The sequence below is a fragment of the Anomalospiza imberbis genome, chromosome 11 (assembly GCF_031753505.1).
Source record: "Anomalospiza imberbis isolate Cuckoo-Finch-1a 21T00152 chromosome 11, ASM3175350v1, whole genome shotgun sequence".
NCBI classification, from domain to species: domain Eukaryota; kingdom Metazoa; phylum Chordata; class Aves; order Passeriformes; family Viduidae; genus Anomalospiza; species Anomalospiza imberbis.
Genome location: NC_089691.1, coordinates 6,525,169 through 6,544,742, shown reverse-complemented (window position 1 = coordinate 6,544,742; position 19,574 = coordinate 6,525,169). Strand labels below are relative to the sequence as shown.

At 40.5% G+C, this 19,574-nt stretch overlaps 1 protein-coding gene across 8 annotated transcripts in view; it reads left to right on the top strand.

The window, feature by feature from the left end:
* The window catches only part of DOCK3 (dedicator of cytokinesis 3), a 186,078-nt gene that overhangs the window by 70,061 nt on the left and 96,443 nt on the right, over positions 1-19,574 (top strand). For all 8 annotated transcript variants that reach the window (XM_068201612.1, XM_068201611.1, XM_068201615.1 and 5 more), the window contains exons 8-9: positions 5,960-6,001; positions 7,919-8,073. In XM_068201612.1, the coding sequence (XP_068057713.1) occupies positions 5,960-6,001; positions 7,919-8,073 (197 nt within the window). The remainder of the gene's footprint in view (positions 1-5,959; positions 6,002-7,918; positions 8,074-19,574) is intronic.

Below are 19,574 nucleotides of genomic sequence, written 5' to 3'. Positions count from 1 at the left end.
GCGGTTTGGCTATTGTTTTTGTCGTTTAACAAAAACCCAGGGAGAGAATCCTCCTTACTTGTGGCTAAATACTTTATGGATTCTCAAATGAGCAGTGAGGTTTTACACTGTAAAATAATCTTGCAGGAATAGTTGTGAGAGCCAAATTACTTTCTTATATTTTCAGGATTGTAGGATGTTAAATGTAACATAGAAAACACTCATTAGCAGAGCAATGGGTGAGGTAAAACATCCGATTTTTCTCTCTGTGACAACAGAGACTCAAGCCCTTTTTACTCAGTCATTAGGCTTAGCACTGCTCTTGTTGATGATAAATTGTAAGTTGCTACATTTGAGCCTCTCTTTTAGCTCTCATGTTTCATTGCTAAGTGTGTGGCTGCTGGGTGATGCTGTAATTCATCTCTTTGGCAGAGCTATTGTGCTCTGAGGCCTTGCACATCCTGCTTCTCCATGTTTCTCATTCTGAAGCTAAATGCCAGTGGCTGCAGGATGCACAGCACTTGTCAGGAATTGTTGCTTTGCTCCTGAAGGAAAGCAAATTACCCTTTCCCTATAACAATGTTTGTGACTTTAACCAATATGACAGAACACTTTTTAGAAATACATATTACTTTTGAATGGTGGGAAAACATGTTCTCAGAATTCTGCCACAGAGCTCAGCGCTGGAGTTGCCACTGGACTGAAGTTGTCATTTAGGAACACAACGTCCTGCAGGACGTCAGGAACACTTGGATGGCATATTTTAGTGGAAGGGTTACAAGACACAAATATCTGAAGTGGTTTCACAAATCAGAAATATTCAAAGCTGGTGATTAATTACATTTAGCTTTTCTGTAAAGTTATTGAAGTGGGTATGTGTCTTCAAGACAAGTTCAGGAGGTGCATGAAAGGCACAGCTGCTGGCTGTGTAACTGCTGCAGCTTAGGCATTTCTTGCAACTGTGTGAGAGAAACGCCATGAGTTCACCAGAGTTCCTAATTTAAAAATAAATAGAGTTCTTAAATAAATAGTTTCAAATTAATGCTGCATCACCTCAGAACTGTTTATTCCTTATTCAAATGGTAAATGTGATTGGTAGTGATGAATAGTCAAGAAAATAAGAATTCACTTACTCAGTACTCTTCTGGATAAGGAAAACAACTGGACACAAATTGGACAAAAGATCGTGAAATCTTTGTGGTGATTTTCTTGGTTGTTCTTTGTAAAACAAAGCAGATTGACAGAGAACAGGTTTGTGTACATTGGGTTCTAAAGCCCAGTAAACAGTCAGCTGAGAATATGAAGACAGAAAGCAGTTTAAGACTGACTTGGGAATGAGGGGATTCACTCACCAGGCATTGTCAGGGAAGGAATGAGGAGGAACAGCACTGAAAACTGATTTTGATAGATCATGAGAAAGAGGTTGGATGAGAAAATGGAGGTAAGGAGAATTGATAGTTCTTTCAGTAAATTAAGAGCAAAACCACAAGATGCTCGCTAACAGGCCAAGTTGGATAAATTAAGAATTCTTCATTTCCTCCAGGCATTAGAGTGAAAGGGAAATTGAGATTACCAAGAGCCAGTTTACAAGAACAGAATTATAGAGAAGTATAATAGAATAGTACAAGTGGGTAAATAGAAAAATTAGAAAGGCAGTGCACAAATTCAAATATAACGAGCATATGTGGTCAGTTGTATCAAGGAACAGTTTTATATAAATAACCTGGTACTAACTGAGAAGCTAAAAGAAAGTTTTTATACTGGGAAAAACCAACTGGCACATGATGCAAAAAAATCATGTGGCACTTAATGTCCTTCTTGCCCCACTGAACTCTGGTAAGGTGGTAACTTTCTCAGGAAGTTTTCAGTTCCAGGGGATTTGGAGCTAGATACATTCCAGTTGGGATCTTTGGAGAAGCCATATCAGACATGTCAGTGATTATCATTGAGAAGATGGATGAGGTTCCAGAATACCAGCAAAGGGCAAGCCAATTTCACACCTTAAGAAGAGGTCATGGAGGAAGAGCTAGTAATTTTTCTCTCCCTGTAAAAAATGCTGGGAAATAATAATAATAATAATAATAATAATAATAATAATAATAATAATAATAATAATAATAATAATAATATCATTACTTGCAGCAAGGACATGAGTAATAGTGAGTGTGAACTTGTCCAGAATAAGCAATTTTTGAAAGTTCCAGAACATAGATAAGTCTAGTGGCTAGAGGAGAAGCAGCTGATGCCATATTTAGATTTTGGTAAAGGTTTTAAATGTTTGTTTTAATTTAAATTCTCCAAAGGTCATTAGTTCCAGATGAAATTACTGTAATGTAAACACAGAGCTAATTAGAAAACCCATACAAAAAGAAAAAAATTGAACGGTTGTCAATAATTTGATTAAATAGGAGGAAGGATGAATTAGCTGAATTTCTTGGGGTCATCCTCTGTTTTGTAGTACTTCAAGTGTAATTAAGGACTAGATGCTGAAATAAGGAGTCTGCTTACTAAATATACAAAATCCACAAAGTTGGAAATAGTATTTCTGATTCGTTCAGTGGAGGGAAGGATCAGAATTCCAAATAATAGATAGAAATTTAAGAAATTATCTGGAAAATGTAGTATACCAGGGAGAATCATAAATGTAAGGTTTTAACTCCTGCAGTCAGTTGTTGGCTCTGAAGTACAGATTGGGACACTACAAGCTTAGGTGGTTGTGTAGAGGAGATTTGAGGTTATAATGGAATCACAAGCTGAATTAATTAATCTTTTCATCCTAATGATGGATAAGAAAAGAATCAATAGGCCTGGGTTACAATAGCAAAGAATCAATTTAAACATCAGAAAACACTTTGATGAGGAAAGATATACTGAAGATTGTAGCCATTAAAGTTTGCACAGTCGTTGCAGACAACTGTCTTTTGGGAAAAATAAAGGTAAAACTGTTTTTTTGGGTTTTTTTTTTTTTTTTTTTTTTTTTTTTTTTTTGTTTTTTTGGGTTTTTTTGAATGAAGATGGATAGTTTCTTAACAGTCCTGTTTTTATATCACTTGGGAAGGCTTTTCAGGTTGGAAGGGGCCTCAGGGAGGTCTAGGCAAACTTTCTGCTCTCAAAGCAAGATCAGTACTGAATTCAGCCCAGGCTGCTCAGTGCTTTGTCCAGTTGGATGTTGAAATTCTTCGAAGGAAAGGACTGAATGCTGTAGTGGCTGCCCTGATGGAGTTACATTTTGCCTTGTTGGAAGGTTGGGATGCCCCATGTTGCAGTTGATGACCACAGTGTTTTGGCCAATCTGCTGTGCAGCTCTGTGGAGAGCCTGGCTGCGTCTCCGTGCTGTGAGCTTCATGGTCACAGGAAGGCTGCCACAGGTCACCTACAGACTTTCTCCTCTCCAGACTCAGGTGATGCATTCCCTGCATCCTCCTCAAACACCTGTGCTGCTTCACTGGCCTTTGCTGAATGCAGTACTTCAGCTGTAGTTTACTCAGTGCTGAGGAAAGGAATGAATGTTATTCTCAGTCTACTGGCTCCATTCCTGGTAACAGAAACAATTGCTAAATTGTTAAATGTCTCTGCTGCCTGAATGCTCCCCTGACTTATGTTTGACTTGCTTTAGTAGGACCCTGCCAGTCTGCTGCCCCCAATTTAGGATCATCTGGAAATTTAAGACCACATAGGTTTCAGGACAGACCCCTGAAGAATGCACACCATCAGCCCTCCAGCTTTGGAGCCTGAAAATCCTACTGATTGTTGGATTTTTTTAACAAATAATGGGTCTGTCCATGAAGGTGTAGGTTTATAGTTGGGTACAGGAATGCTGTGGGAGACTGTGCTGAGGGCCTTGCTGAGCTAAGGAAACCCAGCAGCCACTAATCTTCCCTCATCTACTGATTTGGTTATTTTACCTCAGGGGAATCACTTGATCCAGCATAATGTACCCCTGATAAATCCATGTTGGTTATTTTCAGTCACCCTCCCATCCAAGTACCCAAAAATGGCATGTACCCTCTGGGCACTTTGCCTGGCCAGAGGCAAGGGCACATAAATTAACTCAGTCAGTGATTGTATTGTAATAACATGGTCCTGAAGCGTGAAAGCAGAGTTAGTCAAATCTAATCTTTAATTATGGAAAAATTTAAAACCTGAGGATTTTACCACCTATTGTCATAGGTTTACCTCAGTGTACACTCTGTAAGCAGCAGTGTTTGCTGATGAATCTCTTCAGACCACCTCTCATATTTGTGTTGCCTGAGTGTCTCACTTTCTTACTTGGATTTAGAGATTAATTTAATCAAAAGCAGTCAGGACATCTTGAATAGCTTAAATAACTGGTATTTTCTGTGCCAGCTAATTCTGAGTGGTTGCAGGTGACAAAAAGATGAATAGGCAACTCAGCCAACTTGAAGGCTTTTAACATTCAGAAGATGATGCAATAGTTAGACAAACAATGGAGCTGGAGATCATTATTTTTCTACTGAGAATGTGAAAGAGGACATTTTTATAACTGTGAATGTAAACAGATGTCAAAATATGCCACGCAGAATCACAGAATTGTTTAGGTTGGAGGAGACCTTTAAGATCATTGAGCTCAACCATTCCCCCAGCGCTGCCACAGCCCCACCAACCCCTGTCCCTAAGTGACATAGCTACAGGTCTTTTAAATCCAGGGGTGGGGTCTCCACCCCTGCCCTATTCTAAGGCTTGACCATGCTTTAGGTGACAAAATTTTCCCTAATAGATGATCCAGTAGTGAGGGGCCCAAAATTGAACACAGGATTTGCGATGGGGCAGCACCTGTGTCAAATACAGGGGTGTCCTTGGCCAGCTGGGCCCACTGCTGGCAAGGGATTGAAAGTGGCTCAGTGAGCGCTTCTGCCAGCTCCCCCAGTACCCAGCATCTCCTTGGTTTATTCTCATTTTGAAGAATATCTCTCTTTTGTGGTAGAAAGTCTTTTTTGTGTTCTGTGTGAACACAACAGCGTTGTAGTTTAAGAATATTGCCAAATGCATTTTGTGGACAATCTTTTACTTTCACCTCCTTTGAAGCTTCATGTTTGTCAACAGATCTGCTAATTCTGATATAGAGTGTAAATGTTTGATCAGAATAAGTTGTTGGGTTTATAATAGAGGGAGGGAGGTGGGGCAAATGAAGAGAGGATTTAATAATGTGTGGCAGTGTCAATGTTAATATTTTGGTTTAAAATGCTAATATTAAGATGATGTGCGGGGAAAGGCATGGCAGAATCATTAATGATGTTTTTTTTTAAAGCTCTCTGAAACCTTTTCAATTTAGATTAGTATTTAAATCTCCCTTTGGAGATTAAATGGCTTCAGTGAATCTTGCAGTCCATTTTCTGATTATAACATCTTCTAGCATAAAAGGCTTTAAAAACAGCATCATCCTCTGAGTTTTTAGACATGTAGCTCTTTATACTGATTCTTCTTTACAGGTATTGGGCAGATGAAATTGTGGAAGTCTTTAACCAATTTTCAGGATTTCATTTTTTTATTAGAGCAAAAAGTTTTAGCAATGTCTATAATCCATCTTTCTTTCTAGATGCCTCTGTTTTTTAACAAATGCATCTTTCCACAGACAACATACCAGGAGATGAGGATTAGTGGTGAGGTATCTTCCCATTTAGCAGAAGAAGACACAGGTTATACAGAATAATTAAATTTTCCAACACTGTAATAACATTTCTTTTTTAATTTCTGTCTAACTTGTGATAGCCATTTACTTTAAAAGCTAAGGTAAATACTCCCTGTAAATTCAAACAGGTAAAGAAACAGCTTAACTGAGAAAAGCCTTAAGGAAGGCAAGTGGTCTTGTGAGTGATGATACACTGAAAAAAAGGCATGAAAAGTTGTAATCATTTTGAAAGTCATATTTTAGAATTACTGTTCTAATGGTACATGTATATGGTGTAAATATTTCTTACTTTCAAAAAGGTTTAAATTTTACTATTTTGTATCTCCACAGCATTTGTCAAGTAGACACAGTGTCCAGCAGAGCACATCACAGGTAAATACCATCCACATTTGAATTTTTTATTGTCTTTAAGTTCTTGGTAATGTAGGTAAAGGTATGATGGAGATTACTGGGTAAGTCCTGACCCACAGAACACTTCCTCAGAAGATTCCCAAGTATTCAAGTCACCAAGGTCCTTCTTCAAATTCCATTTAGGTCTCTTGTCCTGAGCTTGTAACTGTTGTTCTTAAAAGATACAATTGTGTAGTGAGATCAAAAGCCTCACTCTGCCCCTGTGACTCGTCTGTCTACCTGCTAACACGTGGCTTAGTGGCTTCTGTTTCACACAGCCTTTCTGTACTGGTATAATCCAGTCCTGGTCATGGAACCTGGCTTTGATCTTTACAGAGATCTGTGCTTCCATGGGTACCTGTCTTTAAAGAATGAGGATTTCCTTGGCTTTAATTTAAAGTCCAGAACAAAATTCCTTTTAAACCAGTGCAAATCTGAATTGTAAGTCTGGAAATTTAAGATTTTTTTTTTTGTTAGACTGTACCTGTCTATGCATTCAGAGGAGATGAGCATAGGGAATTTAGGATATTCATGCAACCTGTTTATTAAAATCAGCACGAATGGATGTAAAGGGTTGTAAAAACTGAAAGCCTATATGTGGTTATACTCTTTTTTTTCTTTGGCCACCCCAGCATTCACTGCTGTAAATAGGTCTTGATATGTTGAGCCAAAATGTAAACCTTTCTACCATTTGGCTTGATTGGTTGCTCATGTTATCAACCCTTGTTAAGTTTTTTTTATACCTGCAGGACAAACTGGTCTGTTAAGCCTGGTTCTAAGTCATGGATTGTTTTTGAATGGAAAATGCCCTTAAGATTAAGTCCAAATGTTCCCCCAGCACTGCTGCAGGTCTTTTAAATCCAGGGGTGGGGACTCCACCACTGCTCTGTTCTAAGGCTTGACCATGCTTTAGGTGACAAAATTTTCCCTAATAGCTGATCCAGTAGTGCGGGGCCCAAAACTGAACACAGGATTTGAGATGGGGCATCACCTGTGTCAAGTACAACTGTCCCTGAGTGCCACATCTACACATCTTTTAAATCCCTCCAAGGATGGTGACTCCACCACTTCCCTGGGCAGCCTGTTCCAGTGCTTGACAACCCTTTCAGTGTTGAATTTTTCCCTAATATCCAATCTAAACCTCCCTGATACAACTTGTTCCTTGAGAGAAGAGACCAGCCCCCACCTGGCTACAGCCTCCTCTCAGGGAGTTGGACAGGGCAATAAGGTCAGTCCTGAGCCTCCTTTTCTCCAGGCTGAGCCCCCTCTGCTCCCTCAGCTGCTCCTCATCTGACTTGTGCTCCAGACCCTTCCCCAGCTCCGTTCCCTTCTCTGGAGAGGCTCCATCACCTCAGTTCTTTGGAGTGAGTGGTTCGAAGCCCAGGATTTGAAGTGTGGCCTCAGCAGTGCCCATACAGGGGGACAGTCACTGCCCTGGTCCTACTGGCTGCAGAAATGACCTCTATAAGTGAATTGCAGCTGCTCAAAAGAAATAATGTAACAAAGTTACTAACAGTGCTTTGAAGTCCATCTGCTTTAAATGGAAATCATCAAGACTCACTCCAGTACCATCTTATAATTCATTTTCAGTTCCAGAATCAAAGCAAAATTTGAGAAATAGGATTGACTTGGTTTACATGATAAAATCAGATTTCCAGTGCATAAACTATTTGTTTTGTATCTACTTGGTGATCACAGTTTCATCAATCTATTCAATTTAGAAGCGGTAAAAATAGAGGCAGAAAGCTTAATCTAGCACCTATCTCTGAGGCAGAATAAATTAGAGATTAAGCTTTTACTTGAGGGCGAGAGGAGAGCAGGATCTCTGTTAAAATGCTCAAGTTGGTCAGGTGTCCTTTCTTTGAAGAAGTGCCAATGGTTTTCCCTGGTTTGACTCAGGTGGACACCATCCGTCAGCGGCACGGGGAAGCCTGTCGGATGCCAGTGCCTCATCACTTCTTCCTCAGCCTGAAGAGCTTCACCTACAACACCATTGGAGAGGACACAGATGTCTTTTTTTCTTTGTATGATGTCCGGGAAGGCAAACAGATCAGGTAGGAATTTATCAAACAGCTAAAAAGCTTCCTAGGAAATGAGTTGTGAACAGAGCAGATACATTGGAGATAAACACGTGGTGTGTTCTTGTGGGCCAGCTGGAAGGACAGAGCTGTAGATCATGAGTTGCTGGCCCTGCAATCCTTATGTGGGAATATCAGAAGTACTGGTCTTTGCGTAGGAAATTTAGTGAAGCATTAACAGCACAGAATGGTTGAATTTTTTAGTTTTCTGACTTTGCCTCCAGACATTACAGAAGGTCTTGGTGTCTCGTAGCTTCCTCCTTAGGGCTGTTGGTTAAGAAGCACAAATAATGACAGGGCCAGGCTGAGGGGCTGGTTTGAGAAGGGCCTGCTGTGTGCCTCTGTAACTTTCCTCCACTCCTTGCCTTCCTGTCACAAAATAACTTTTTTTTTGGTCACGGTATTGCTCTCAACATAAACTCTTGAACATTCATCCCTATGTCTGTGCTCTCAGTTTATTGAAATAATTGGTACCAGTGTTAGCAAACATGAGATGGGCTGGCCTTTTCTCTTACAAGCATGGGTTTTGAAAACATCAGAGTATGTAGAAGAGCATTGCAGCATTTATTTTGTGTCTTGGAAGTTCAGCAAATGCAGCTTGGTCTGATCTGAAGATCACCATGCTTGTGCAATGTTCTGGGTTTTGGTAAAAGCGTGTCCTGACAGTCACTTGCTGCCATAGTCAAAACTCTCCTAGTTTTCAGCAATTAGATTTAGATGTGTTGCAAAGTGAGGGAAGAGCCACAGAATATTCTATCCTGTGTTTGGAAGAAAGCTCCGAGTGAGTGAGAACGGTTTTGTATCTTTTCAGAGAACATCCCACTAAAATTTGTCTGTATTAGAAAGCTCTGATGACTTGGTGGTATTTCCTGATATCCAGCTTCAGCCTCCCCTGACACATCTCCAGCCCCTCCCTGCCGTCCCAGGGCACAGAGAGCAGAGCTTGGTGCCCTCCCCTCCCCTGCCCTTCGGGAGGATGCTGAAGGCCCCACTGAGGTCTCCCCTCAGTCTCCTCCAGGCTGAACAAACCAAGGACCCTCAGCTCCTCCTCACAAGGTTTCTCCAGACCCTTCCCATCTCTGCAGCTCTTTGGACACTCCAATGGATGTAGTTTAGGATGTGCCTGTGATTCCTCTCTTGAGAGAATTACCAGAAAATAGCTGTTATGAGGAAAAGGTGAAAATGGAAAACTAAACAGAAAAAATACACCCAACTAGTTCCTACTGCAAAGCAGTAAAATATTAAATAATTTAGATGAGAAAAGCTGCCAGGAAGAGGAAGGGACAGGTGGACAAGCTGCTGCCAGCAGAAATTGATTTGAAAGAAGATGAATTTTTTTGGGCTGCAGTTTCTATGTAAACACTGAGTGGGGAGCCTTAAGGAAAGGGTTTTGCCAGTGTTAAAAAAAAAAAAGGAAATAATAGTTATAATGAGAAAAGGCACAAAGAGTGGTTCAGGCATATTTAAATATATATAGCAATGCGTTTTTGTGCAAACAGTTGTTATTACTTATCTCTTTGTGTTAAGCATCAGTGGTCTGCTATAGTGAAAACAGCATAATTTTTACATTTTCTTACATCCCAAAGAGTGCTGGGGAAGAAATGTGTAATGAGGCTGAGCTCTGTTTTGGAGAAGAAACCAGGAAACAGACAAACACATTGCTACAAATTCAGAATGATGTTTCTACATCTACTTTAAAACATTTTCTTTCCTCTCGGGAAACAGTACATTAAGGTAAAAAACCCAAGCAAGGCTTCTGCACACTACACTCTAAATGAAAGGGACAAATTGACTTCTGAAATGGTTGGGAGGTTGATAAATTTCTTACCCAAGCAGCTCACACTGGAGGCTGAGTGGCTTTCAGCCTTACGGCCTTGGACATGTGCTGGATTACAAACCTCCCTGAACCTGCTGCCAAGAGTTGTTTCCCAGGGAGGTTAAGTGAAGAATTGCTGAAAGTTCCATGTTTTTCAAGGGCTGTAGTAACAGCATGCACCAGGTATGGATTAGCAATCAGAAGGTTGGAGCAGCAGCTGAAATACCATTTGAGATGGTTCCCAGGTTCTGAATACAAAAATGTTCCTGTGTTTAATGGTTGTCAGCAAAGGAGGAGCAGACAAAGGATGACAGTGGGGAGCTATGGACAGCAGGAATAACAACACAGCCATCAGAGGGGTCAGACCTAGAGGTAAACACAAGGAAAAAGTTACTTCATTTTCAGTCTGACAAATATAAGTAATACTTGTAAGTAAATAGAACTTGAAGGCTTTGATAAAAAATGGATTAAAGTTTATTTGTCTGTTTTAAAGTATTTGGGATTTCTTTTTTTCTTGCATGCAAAAGCCACTAGTCTAGCAACTTTGTGACTCATCTTTTATATCTCAGTTTGTTTGCTGAGTGGAAGTTACTAGACAATTATGTGATCATTGATCTATTTTGGATTATAGCCAGTGATTATACCCCATTGTGAGGCATACCTTGGGATGAATGATCATGGAGTGATCGAGTTGAGAGTAACATCAAGAAGGCAACACAGAAAATGTTATTGTAAAGATGGTGAATTCAGTAAGGAAGGTGTCAGGAAAGATCAAATAGAGATAGGTAAACTGATATGGAGAAAAGACTTTTGAGAATTGCCTGTTTCTGAATGATACTGTTGAAGAGCACAAAAGCAAATAGTTTCAGTATGAAGGAAAGTTGAAATATATGGGGACAACAGAAAGTCTGTATCATGTTCTGTGGTGAAATGGAGTTGGAAAGGTAGTATAAAAAAGGACAGATGAAATTGCACAAACAGGGATGGGAAGAGACAGAAACTTGTAGAAAAAATACAACTACCAAAGGGCATCAAGGACAAAAAACCAAAAGAATAATTCTATAATGCTTTACCAGCAAAAAAGCTTTATTTACAAAATCAAGAAATAACTGAACAGATTAAAGGAGACATTAAGCCATGAGCAGATGTTTCCAAGATAGCTGGAGTATTTAATAGCTGTTTTGCCTCAATCTCCCTAAGAAGGTCAGCTGCAATCTGATGACAAATGTGAAAAGTTGTGGAACAAATAAACTACTTGTTAGCACTAAGAAGCTAACAAGATGGTAAGTAAAAGTCAACATAGATTTGTCAAGCACAAATCACATCAGAGCCAACTAATTTTGTTCTGTTATGTGGGAATGCATCTCCTGCCTCAACAGAAGAGAAGTATTAAACTTGATAGAATAAAGAGATACAGTCTGGAGGAAATTGCTCTAAAGGAGCTGGAAACTGGTAGATTAAGGATGCAGAGTGTTATTTGTGCTAGAAGGATGCAACAAATAAGAGATATATTTACATTTCTTGGCATTTTTAGCATGATTTTGGTGAGTGAAAATAAATAAATCCAGTAAAGCAGTGAGGTTTAGATACCTATATAATAACTCTATTTTTCTAGGAAAATGCATGGAATTATGCATAGCTTAGAAAAAATATGGATTCAGAAGTATGACAGCAGGATTTTTTCTGAAAATAAACTTGTTAAGTCCATTCCAACTGTCATAGAATCCCAGAATGGTTTGGGTTGGAAGGGACCTAAAAGGCCATCTCGTCCCACCCCCTGCCATGGGCAGGAAACCTTCCACTGTCCCAGGCTGCTCCCTGCCCAGCCCGGCCTTGGGCACTCCCAGGGATCCAGGGTTTCTCTGGGCAGCCTGTGCCAGGGCCTCCCCACCCCCACAGGGGAGAATTTATTTCTGCTGTCTCATCCAAACCCACTCTCAGTGTAAAGCCATTCCCCCTTATCCTCTCGCTCCAGCCCTTGTAGTGTCTCTCTCCATCTTTCCTGTAGGCTCCCTTCAAGTTCTGGGAGGGGCAGTTAGACCACCCTGAAGCCTTTTCCAGGCTGAGCAATCCCAGTTCTCTCAGCCTTTTGAGTATGGAAAAGGATAAATAAATGTCCATCTTAGTTTTTCTTTGTAAAGTTTCTTTAAACATGTGTATGTTTTTCATTCTGCCTGCATCTTCAACCAGTTACCCTATTTTACACACCACTGGGTTTTAAAATTTTCTTGTCATCTAGAAATATCCTTAATTATGGAGAGTGAATAGAACAAAAGAGAAACTCTGATGTGATTGAATTTGAAGATCTGGGGGCCTAAGCAGTAATTATGCATGGGAGATGGTGTTGTGCATATTTCTGCTGGTAACTCCTCCACCTGCCTCCTCCTACTTACTGAGCCTTTGCCATTCCCATTATAGCAACGACCTCGTCGTGACTGGAGGACTGGGAGATGTGCTCAGTGCCTGTGGTGGTGTTGATGGGAGTGACTGAGCAAGTCCACGTGGGCATTTCTCATACAGAAAGTGTTCAAACCCTTTGTTGAGAGTCCAGGTGTTCTCTGCAGTGTCTGTTTTAAATATCTGCCATGTCTTCGGGGTGAGACACGATTGTAAACACTGCAACATAGGCTAGGAGTTTGGTTGGGAAACATCTATTTCAGTGTTAAAATTTAAAAGCAGTAGCCAAAATGAGAAAAAATATAAGCTTGCTCTTTAAAGCTCTTGCTAATAGGTGATACAGAAAGATGTTTTTTGTGGAAATGTTCTCAGTTTGTGGGTGGATGATGGGGAGAATGTGAGCAGTACAGTCTGTCCCAAGTCTTGTCTTAAGGATTTAGCACCATTGACAAAGCAGTTCTTGGGAGAGAAACATGGTTTGGAAATAAAATTATGGACTGAAAAAACGCCCTGGGTGTACAGCAGGATAGTTGGATTCAGCTGCTCAAAAGTCATCTGACATAAAATCATCTGCCCCTTTTTTTCAAGGCTGAGTCAAATGTTCAGTGGCAAATGTTTGGCTGTTAGTACTGCTCTGCAGTGGGGTTTGGTGGTAACTGCAGAGGTAATGGAGATCATGATTTCCTATTTGTAACTCGTCTCTGGATCTTGGGTCATTTTCCAACCAAATTATTTTCCGTGATAAAACTCAGCAGACAAAAATGTAAATAGTTCAAGATACTAAAGGGATAAAAATATTAGAGAACATCGTTATCAATTTAAATGTGTCCTTGTAAACAAGTAAACTTCTGGGCCATGACCAAACTGCATTTGGTTTAACCAGAGTGTGAGTGTTAGAAGCTCTCTCAAGTTGCTACTGATTTGTATAACCTGGTCCTGTACAAGTCCCGATACTGCACTTGAGTGGCCAGGGGAGGCTGTAAAAGGAAAATGTTTGTGCCAGCGTTTAGGTAGAGTAGAATGAAATGCACCACTTGGAAACACCGGATTTAGAAATGATGAATTTGTAGGGAATTTGATTTTCACTCTTTCTGTGGTAGGAGTTTCTGAGACACAGTATTCCCGGTTCAGACGTCAGAATACAAATCTGTACCAAGCTGCTGAAGGTTACCTTGACAAATTTGACAGGAATCCCTCATCTCTGTTTGTGTTTGTTGATGGCCATTAGCTCCGTGGTTCTCATCATCATTTAGTCTTTTTTGTTTTCCTTTTTAACTGTCAATAGGAATGTATATCAGCTGCTAAAAAATGTTAGCAGGAACAGTGTAGCTAAAATTACATTGTGCTTACACATGCCATCTTGAATAATTTTCCTGTAGCACTTGCTAATAGCAGACAGTTGCCATTCTCAGGCGCTTTCATTTCAAACACTGAGCCAACATGTGAAATGCAATGGCAAATTTCCCACAAGCCCTGTCCGAGAAGGGGTTTGAGTGCTCTCAAAGCTCTGATGTGCAGGATGAGCATCCTTAGTGTAGGAACACCTGTACAGAGCAGCCCTACCTTCCCAAGCCAGGGCTGTAGAAACTCTGCACGTTCTGGACACCAGACTCTGCTTGGGCAGAGGGAGGTTTGGCTGCTGGGAGTGGAGAGGGGGGCAGGTGAAATAAAAAAGAGTAAGGCATTAATAAGGTCAGAAAAGGAGAGAAGGGTCACTGGGTTGATAAATATGGTTGAAGTTGAATAGCTGAAAGAGAAATTGTTAATTGACGTGGAAGGATCCACAGTAACAACTGTGTCAAACCAGCCTGACTGCATTCTCTCCCAGGATGTGGGACTGACCTGAAGATCCTTTTTCTGTATTGTTTCTCTCTCAAGTAATGGCTCTGGGAGTGCTGGGACAATGTGTGGGCATTTATCCCCAGTTAATTGCTTTAAAATATTATCATGTTCCTTCATTGCCAGTTGCTATGTAAGGAAGTAGAAAATTATATTTTACTTTTATTGTGCAATATGCGCTAAATTTTCCTTTTGTTATGTTTTTAATAGCATAGCTATTTTAAAATAGAAAAGTTATCTCATTCACTGTCAGTATAATGATTTGTCTGCTGGGAAAAAAATAACTTTGTATCACTCTGAATTATTTCTTTATTATTCAGAAAATTTTCTTAGGGATTAGCCTTACCAACTAATGAGTTCTTTCTTCTGCTTAGTCATGAAAAAACCCATCTGTATATTTTTGCCTCTTCTAGCAATCTGATCTGTTGGGATAGCTAATCCTCCATCAGCTCCTCCTGTACTTCAGTTTGTTGTGGCTTTAATATTTCAAGGGGACTATTCTGAGTTTTGTGCAATAGATAATTCATAGCAATAGTAAAGGGAGCAGCACGACCTTTTCATCCTGCTCAAGGTGAACTTCCTCAAAAGCTAAGCAAGCATTAAGAAATATTGCTACCCATAGCAATGGCCTTGTTCTGGTCACTGCAGTGACCATGGAAAATCTGTGTGTCTCTGAAATCTGCTGCAGACAGACAGCTGGGACAAAGAGCCTTTCTGGTAGAACACAGAACTTCAGAAAACCACAAGTTTTATCATCACTATTGACAAAACCTGTGGAGTATTTTATAAGGTTTTTTGGTGGGTAGGTTCTTAGAAAAGGGCACAGGAGAAGTGATACATTTTCATTTTCTTTATTGGTTGCTTCAGCTGACTTTCATTCCGTGGATCTCTCCCTGGAATGTGCATTTGCTTGGTTTTTTTATTCTCTGTTTTGTTATTAGTGTATGCAAAAGAAACTGCTACTGTCTGGATTCGTATATGAAAGTTGCTGTAAGAGATGTAAGTGGTGTTATTAAATATGTTAATTATTTTCTATAAAATTACTATTTTTCCTAGTTCCTATGGAATTATTAATATGTAGCTATTCCAGAGCAGGAGCTTTTACAAATATCCATCTTATTTAGTGTCTCTCACCACCACCATCCTCCTTCCCCCACAAGTGGGGGCTTTTTTTGGTTGAGGATCAAGTATGACATAAAAATAGGCAGGGATATCGAGTTTTCTACTGGGTTGTTTTGATTTTTCAGTTGTTAACAGGAAGAAATCAATGAGTTGCAAGCATTGCAACTTCCTCCCTTCTCCTGCTCAGGAGGAATTGACAATGTGTCGTGAACACACACAGCTGGAAGAAATTCTGCTCACTTGAAGGGCAATGGGGAAATCTGTGTTGTTTAAATGTGTAAGTGAGCTCAGAGAAAGCATTCCAAGTCATTTTCTGTCTGTAGGAAGGCTCAGTGGATGGAATCCTCTCATTGTGCTTGAGCTCTTTCTGTGGGGAAATTCCCCTCAAAAGCCAGGTTTGTGTTCCTGACAGAAATTGTCATGTGCAAAGCTCTTGTAGGGCAGGAATTAAATGTGACAGCTGCTGTATCAGACCTCAGAACCATTAGCTTCTCCCAGGGTAGAGATGGTGATAAAATCCTTATTCTACAAAATACCTGTAATCCAAAATTAGCAGTCTTCCCTGCAAAGCTTCCCTCACCTGCCACCTGGCAGGGTCAGTCTGCCTTGCCTTCCACTGGTTGAAATCACCATCACTGGGGAATCGCACTGGATGACTGAAGTCTCTCTCTCTCTTTTCTTCTTTTTTTTTACTTTAATAGTTGACAGAATTTCTTTTTTTTTTTTCTAGTTGACAGAATTCCTTTTAGGAGCAAAAATATGTACCTCTCATGATGGAAATAACAGAAAAATCTTCATGATGGTGTCAAATGTTCAAGTGTGGCAGAGTCACAAGAAGCCAAGGAGAATGTAATTGGTGCTTAGCTCCCTTTCCCCTGCAAGCCTCAATAACACTTTAACATTGTGGTGGTTTTCCCTTGAATGTGGCAGGAGAAATGACAGGTAGTTATTTTCACTATTTTCTGTTTCCATGGAAACCCAGTGTTTGCAGAAACAGTCTTGCTGTAAGCTCTGTAATCCTCCCCTGGGGCTTCTCGCCAATGTGGTAATTTAATAATTCATGAGCATTAAGCCTGAATTTGCTGGGAAGCAAACTGTGTTGCTTGGAGCCGTTTTCTCAGGGCCAGATTCATTTCCCTCACAGATTCAGTGTTCTTTTCTCTAAGATGTCTTTATAAAATACACTCCATAAACCAAAGCAGTGTACTGTGCCTCAGTTGTTTGTGAAAGCGGGGTTATTGCAGAGCTGCTGGATAAGACGGCTCAGGAAAGAACTCTCCTGCCTCCCCCAACAAAAGAAAAGGGGAAAAACCAAACACACTCTGTGAGCACTTGCCTGAAAAGGAAGATTGTTAAACAGCCCGTGAGTCGCTGCTGAGACAGTGAGCAAACTGAAAGTTCAGCAGGGGTGATGCTCCTGTCTCCGGGGCTCGGCAGTGACCGCTGTCGATGATGGATTGCTCAAACACTGCTGGCATCTGGGAGATGCTGTTGGTTTGCACTGGAAGTGGGAATTGAGTTCTTCACAGATATCAGTCCATTCTGTACATATGCTCTGGCTTCCTGTCACACTCACACTGAGAATGGAGACCCATTCTGTGGAGCTCTGGGAGATTTTGTTACTAGGTCAGTCTTACAGCAGCTGTAAGGACCTAGATTTTTTTCCCGAGAGGGTGAGCAAAAATTAGCGACTCTGAGAGATAATCACGATGAGCAGAAAATAAACTTGAAAAGCTTTTTCAGAGGATACTCCTACTGCTTAAATAATCTTTCAAGAGTAAAACCAATTATTTTTCACAATCGGAAATTACTAAAATGTCGATATAGGTGCATTCTTTCTTCATGAACATGAGACCATGCTCATGAAATTAAGTTCAGAAGGCCTAAAGTGAGACTTTTAGAAACTTTTTAGAAAGTTCCTACAGGGTGTTCTCAAAAGCACCAGGCTGCAGTGCTGTCCTGATGTGACCGTTTCAGTCACTGACTGTGGTATTGTTCTTGCAGTTGACAAAATAGAGAGATTTGAACAAATTTCCAAATTCCAATTTCCAATTTGGCCAATAGAATGAAAATAAAAGTCTATTTTTTTCTTGTGTGAAGTTGTGCAAGCAAATATGAGAAGCAGCATGTGGTTATCATTAACTGTATTGCAGGGTGCAGCACAAATGGAAAGCCAGGACAGTAGAGCCTGATTTTCCCTCAGCCTCCAAATAGGATGGTGGGGAGCAGTAATTGCTTTCTGGAAAACTGGCTAATGCTGCCCTCCTGGGGCTTTAAAACTTCTGCTCTGCTGGGTCAGTGCACTTCCTCTTTGATACAGGAACAGCTTCCCAAGTTAATCCATGCGAGTATTAGCTTGACCAGACTGTATGGTTTTGAGAATGTAGTTCCATTTTCTCTCCCCTTCCCATTCCCACCAAGCCCCGGGGATCTCTTTCATGGTGTTTCTCTCCCAACTTAATTCATGTTTTGAAACCACCTCCTTTTTCTGCAGCTTTAAGAAAATGCTTTGATCCTATACCAGTAATTCCTCATATAATTCCATTCATCTTGTCAACACATTGTCCTTGTAGAGCTTGTACATACAGGGGCAGGAAGAATGCAGTGTTTGATGGCACTGTTGAAGTAAACTTCCTGAAATGTGGTGTGCACAAGGCTGGGATATTTTGAAGGGAATTGTTGGCAAGGTTTAATTGCCATAGAGTGACCAGCTCATCCCAAGCTCTCTCCTAGATGGCCTATGTGGAGCTTGTTCTTGAGATTTATCTGACAAAATATGGTGCTTTTCCAGTAGCATCTTCAAATATTTATGGTACTCATATGCCAGCTCAAATGTTAGTCTAGAATTACTGTCAGGCATGTTAGGGTTAGGGTTAACATTCTTTAAAGAAAAGACTAGAGATTTTTCACGGAGGAGGGCAGAGGAGAAATGAAATACTATCATGCTTATAATTTATTTTTTAACCAGTGGGACTGAAGGGAGATGAACTGTCCTAGGCAAGTGTTTGTAGCTTATTCCTGCAAACTTCTGCCTTCTGTGACAGCATTTTCAGATTTTTGTTCCTGAGTTTGTATTTTGCACGCAGGTAAGGTTTTACATGATACTAAAAGTGTCAGAAAGAAACTTGAGGAAACACCAAGAGAAGATCAAAGTCTAAAATACAAGTTGTTATATGATCTTTTCCACTACCACATTACCCCTCCCCTTTCCTACGTGTATCATGGACCAATACATATTTTTAAAATACCTGTCTTCTTCGAAGGGGTTGGCCACGTGCTAAATTCTGAAAACCCAGTTAAATACAGCTTTTGAGAAAGGAGTGAGGTATTTTTAATATTGGAAGTTTTCAGTGTTTCCCTGGTTTTTTCTGGAAATAAGAAGCACTGAGGAGAATAAGAAAAATTGGGGAGCATTTGTATATTTGTACCTTTTCCCTTGCAGTGGCACATTGGAATGAAGAGGGTGAAGAAGGTTTTGTTTCTGGGAGAAATAGCTACTGGACCATTATTTAAGGCAAGGGAAGGGTATAAGATGTGAGGTTTCTGCCTAAGGAGATTGAAGCCCTAATGCGTTGCTGTCCCTGCTTCAGAACACCAATCTCCTATACTTTGTTATAGAATTAATTTTTTTAGTCAGTGTTCTTTATCATCAGTCTCCAATTCAAAAGAAAATTGGTCTGCAGCCTCTCTGCAGACCACAACTGGGGCATTATGCATTTATTAATGCTGTACCTACATTCCTAAATTGATGCTCAGTCAGGATTTTTGCCTTGAAACACCCCCAGTAATGAAAGGTGCCCATGAATGAATACAAGGGGCTCCCCGGTCCAGCCCAAGCTCTTTGCCAGCCCTTTCCTTTTGTTGTCATCTTCACACATTGTGCAAAGAACATCCCAAAGAAACCTCAACAACAAAAACTCTCTGGAGGCACAGTGCCACTCCTGCTCACCCAACAGTAAATTTTGTCCCTGTTTGCCCCCTTTTTCATGCTGAAATGTAACATCCCAAACCAGTGATGACTTCCTTCCTCTCTGCAGGGTTCAGTATGGTTCTGTTTTTCAGTCACTTTGGGGAAGCCAAGAAGTGGGACACCACACTCCTTTCATTTTTCCTCCTTTTCAAGTGAACGAACACGAAGCTGTTTGGCTTTGCTTGTCAGAGCAGTGGTTCTTATATTTGAGTAGCTGTAGCAATTACTAATCATGAGAGTGATCGTAAACCCTGGCTTAGTGCTGCACAAGAGGTGGTTTCACTATGATGTGAATTAGCACAGGAGGAGATGCTGCAATTAGAGTAATTGGAG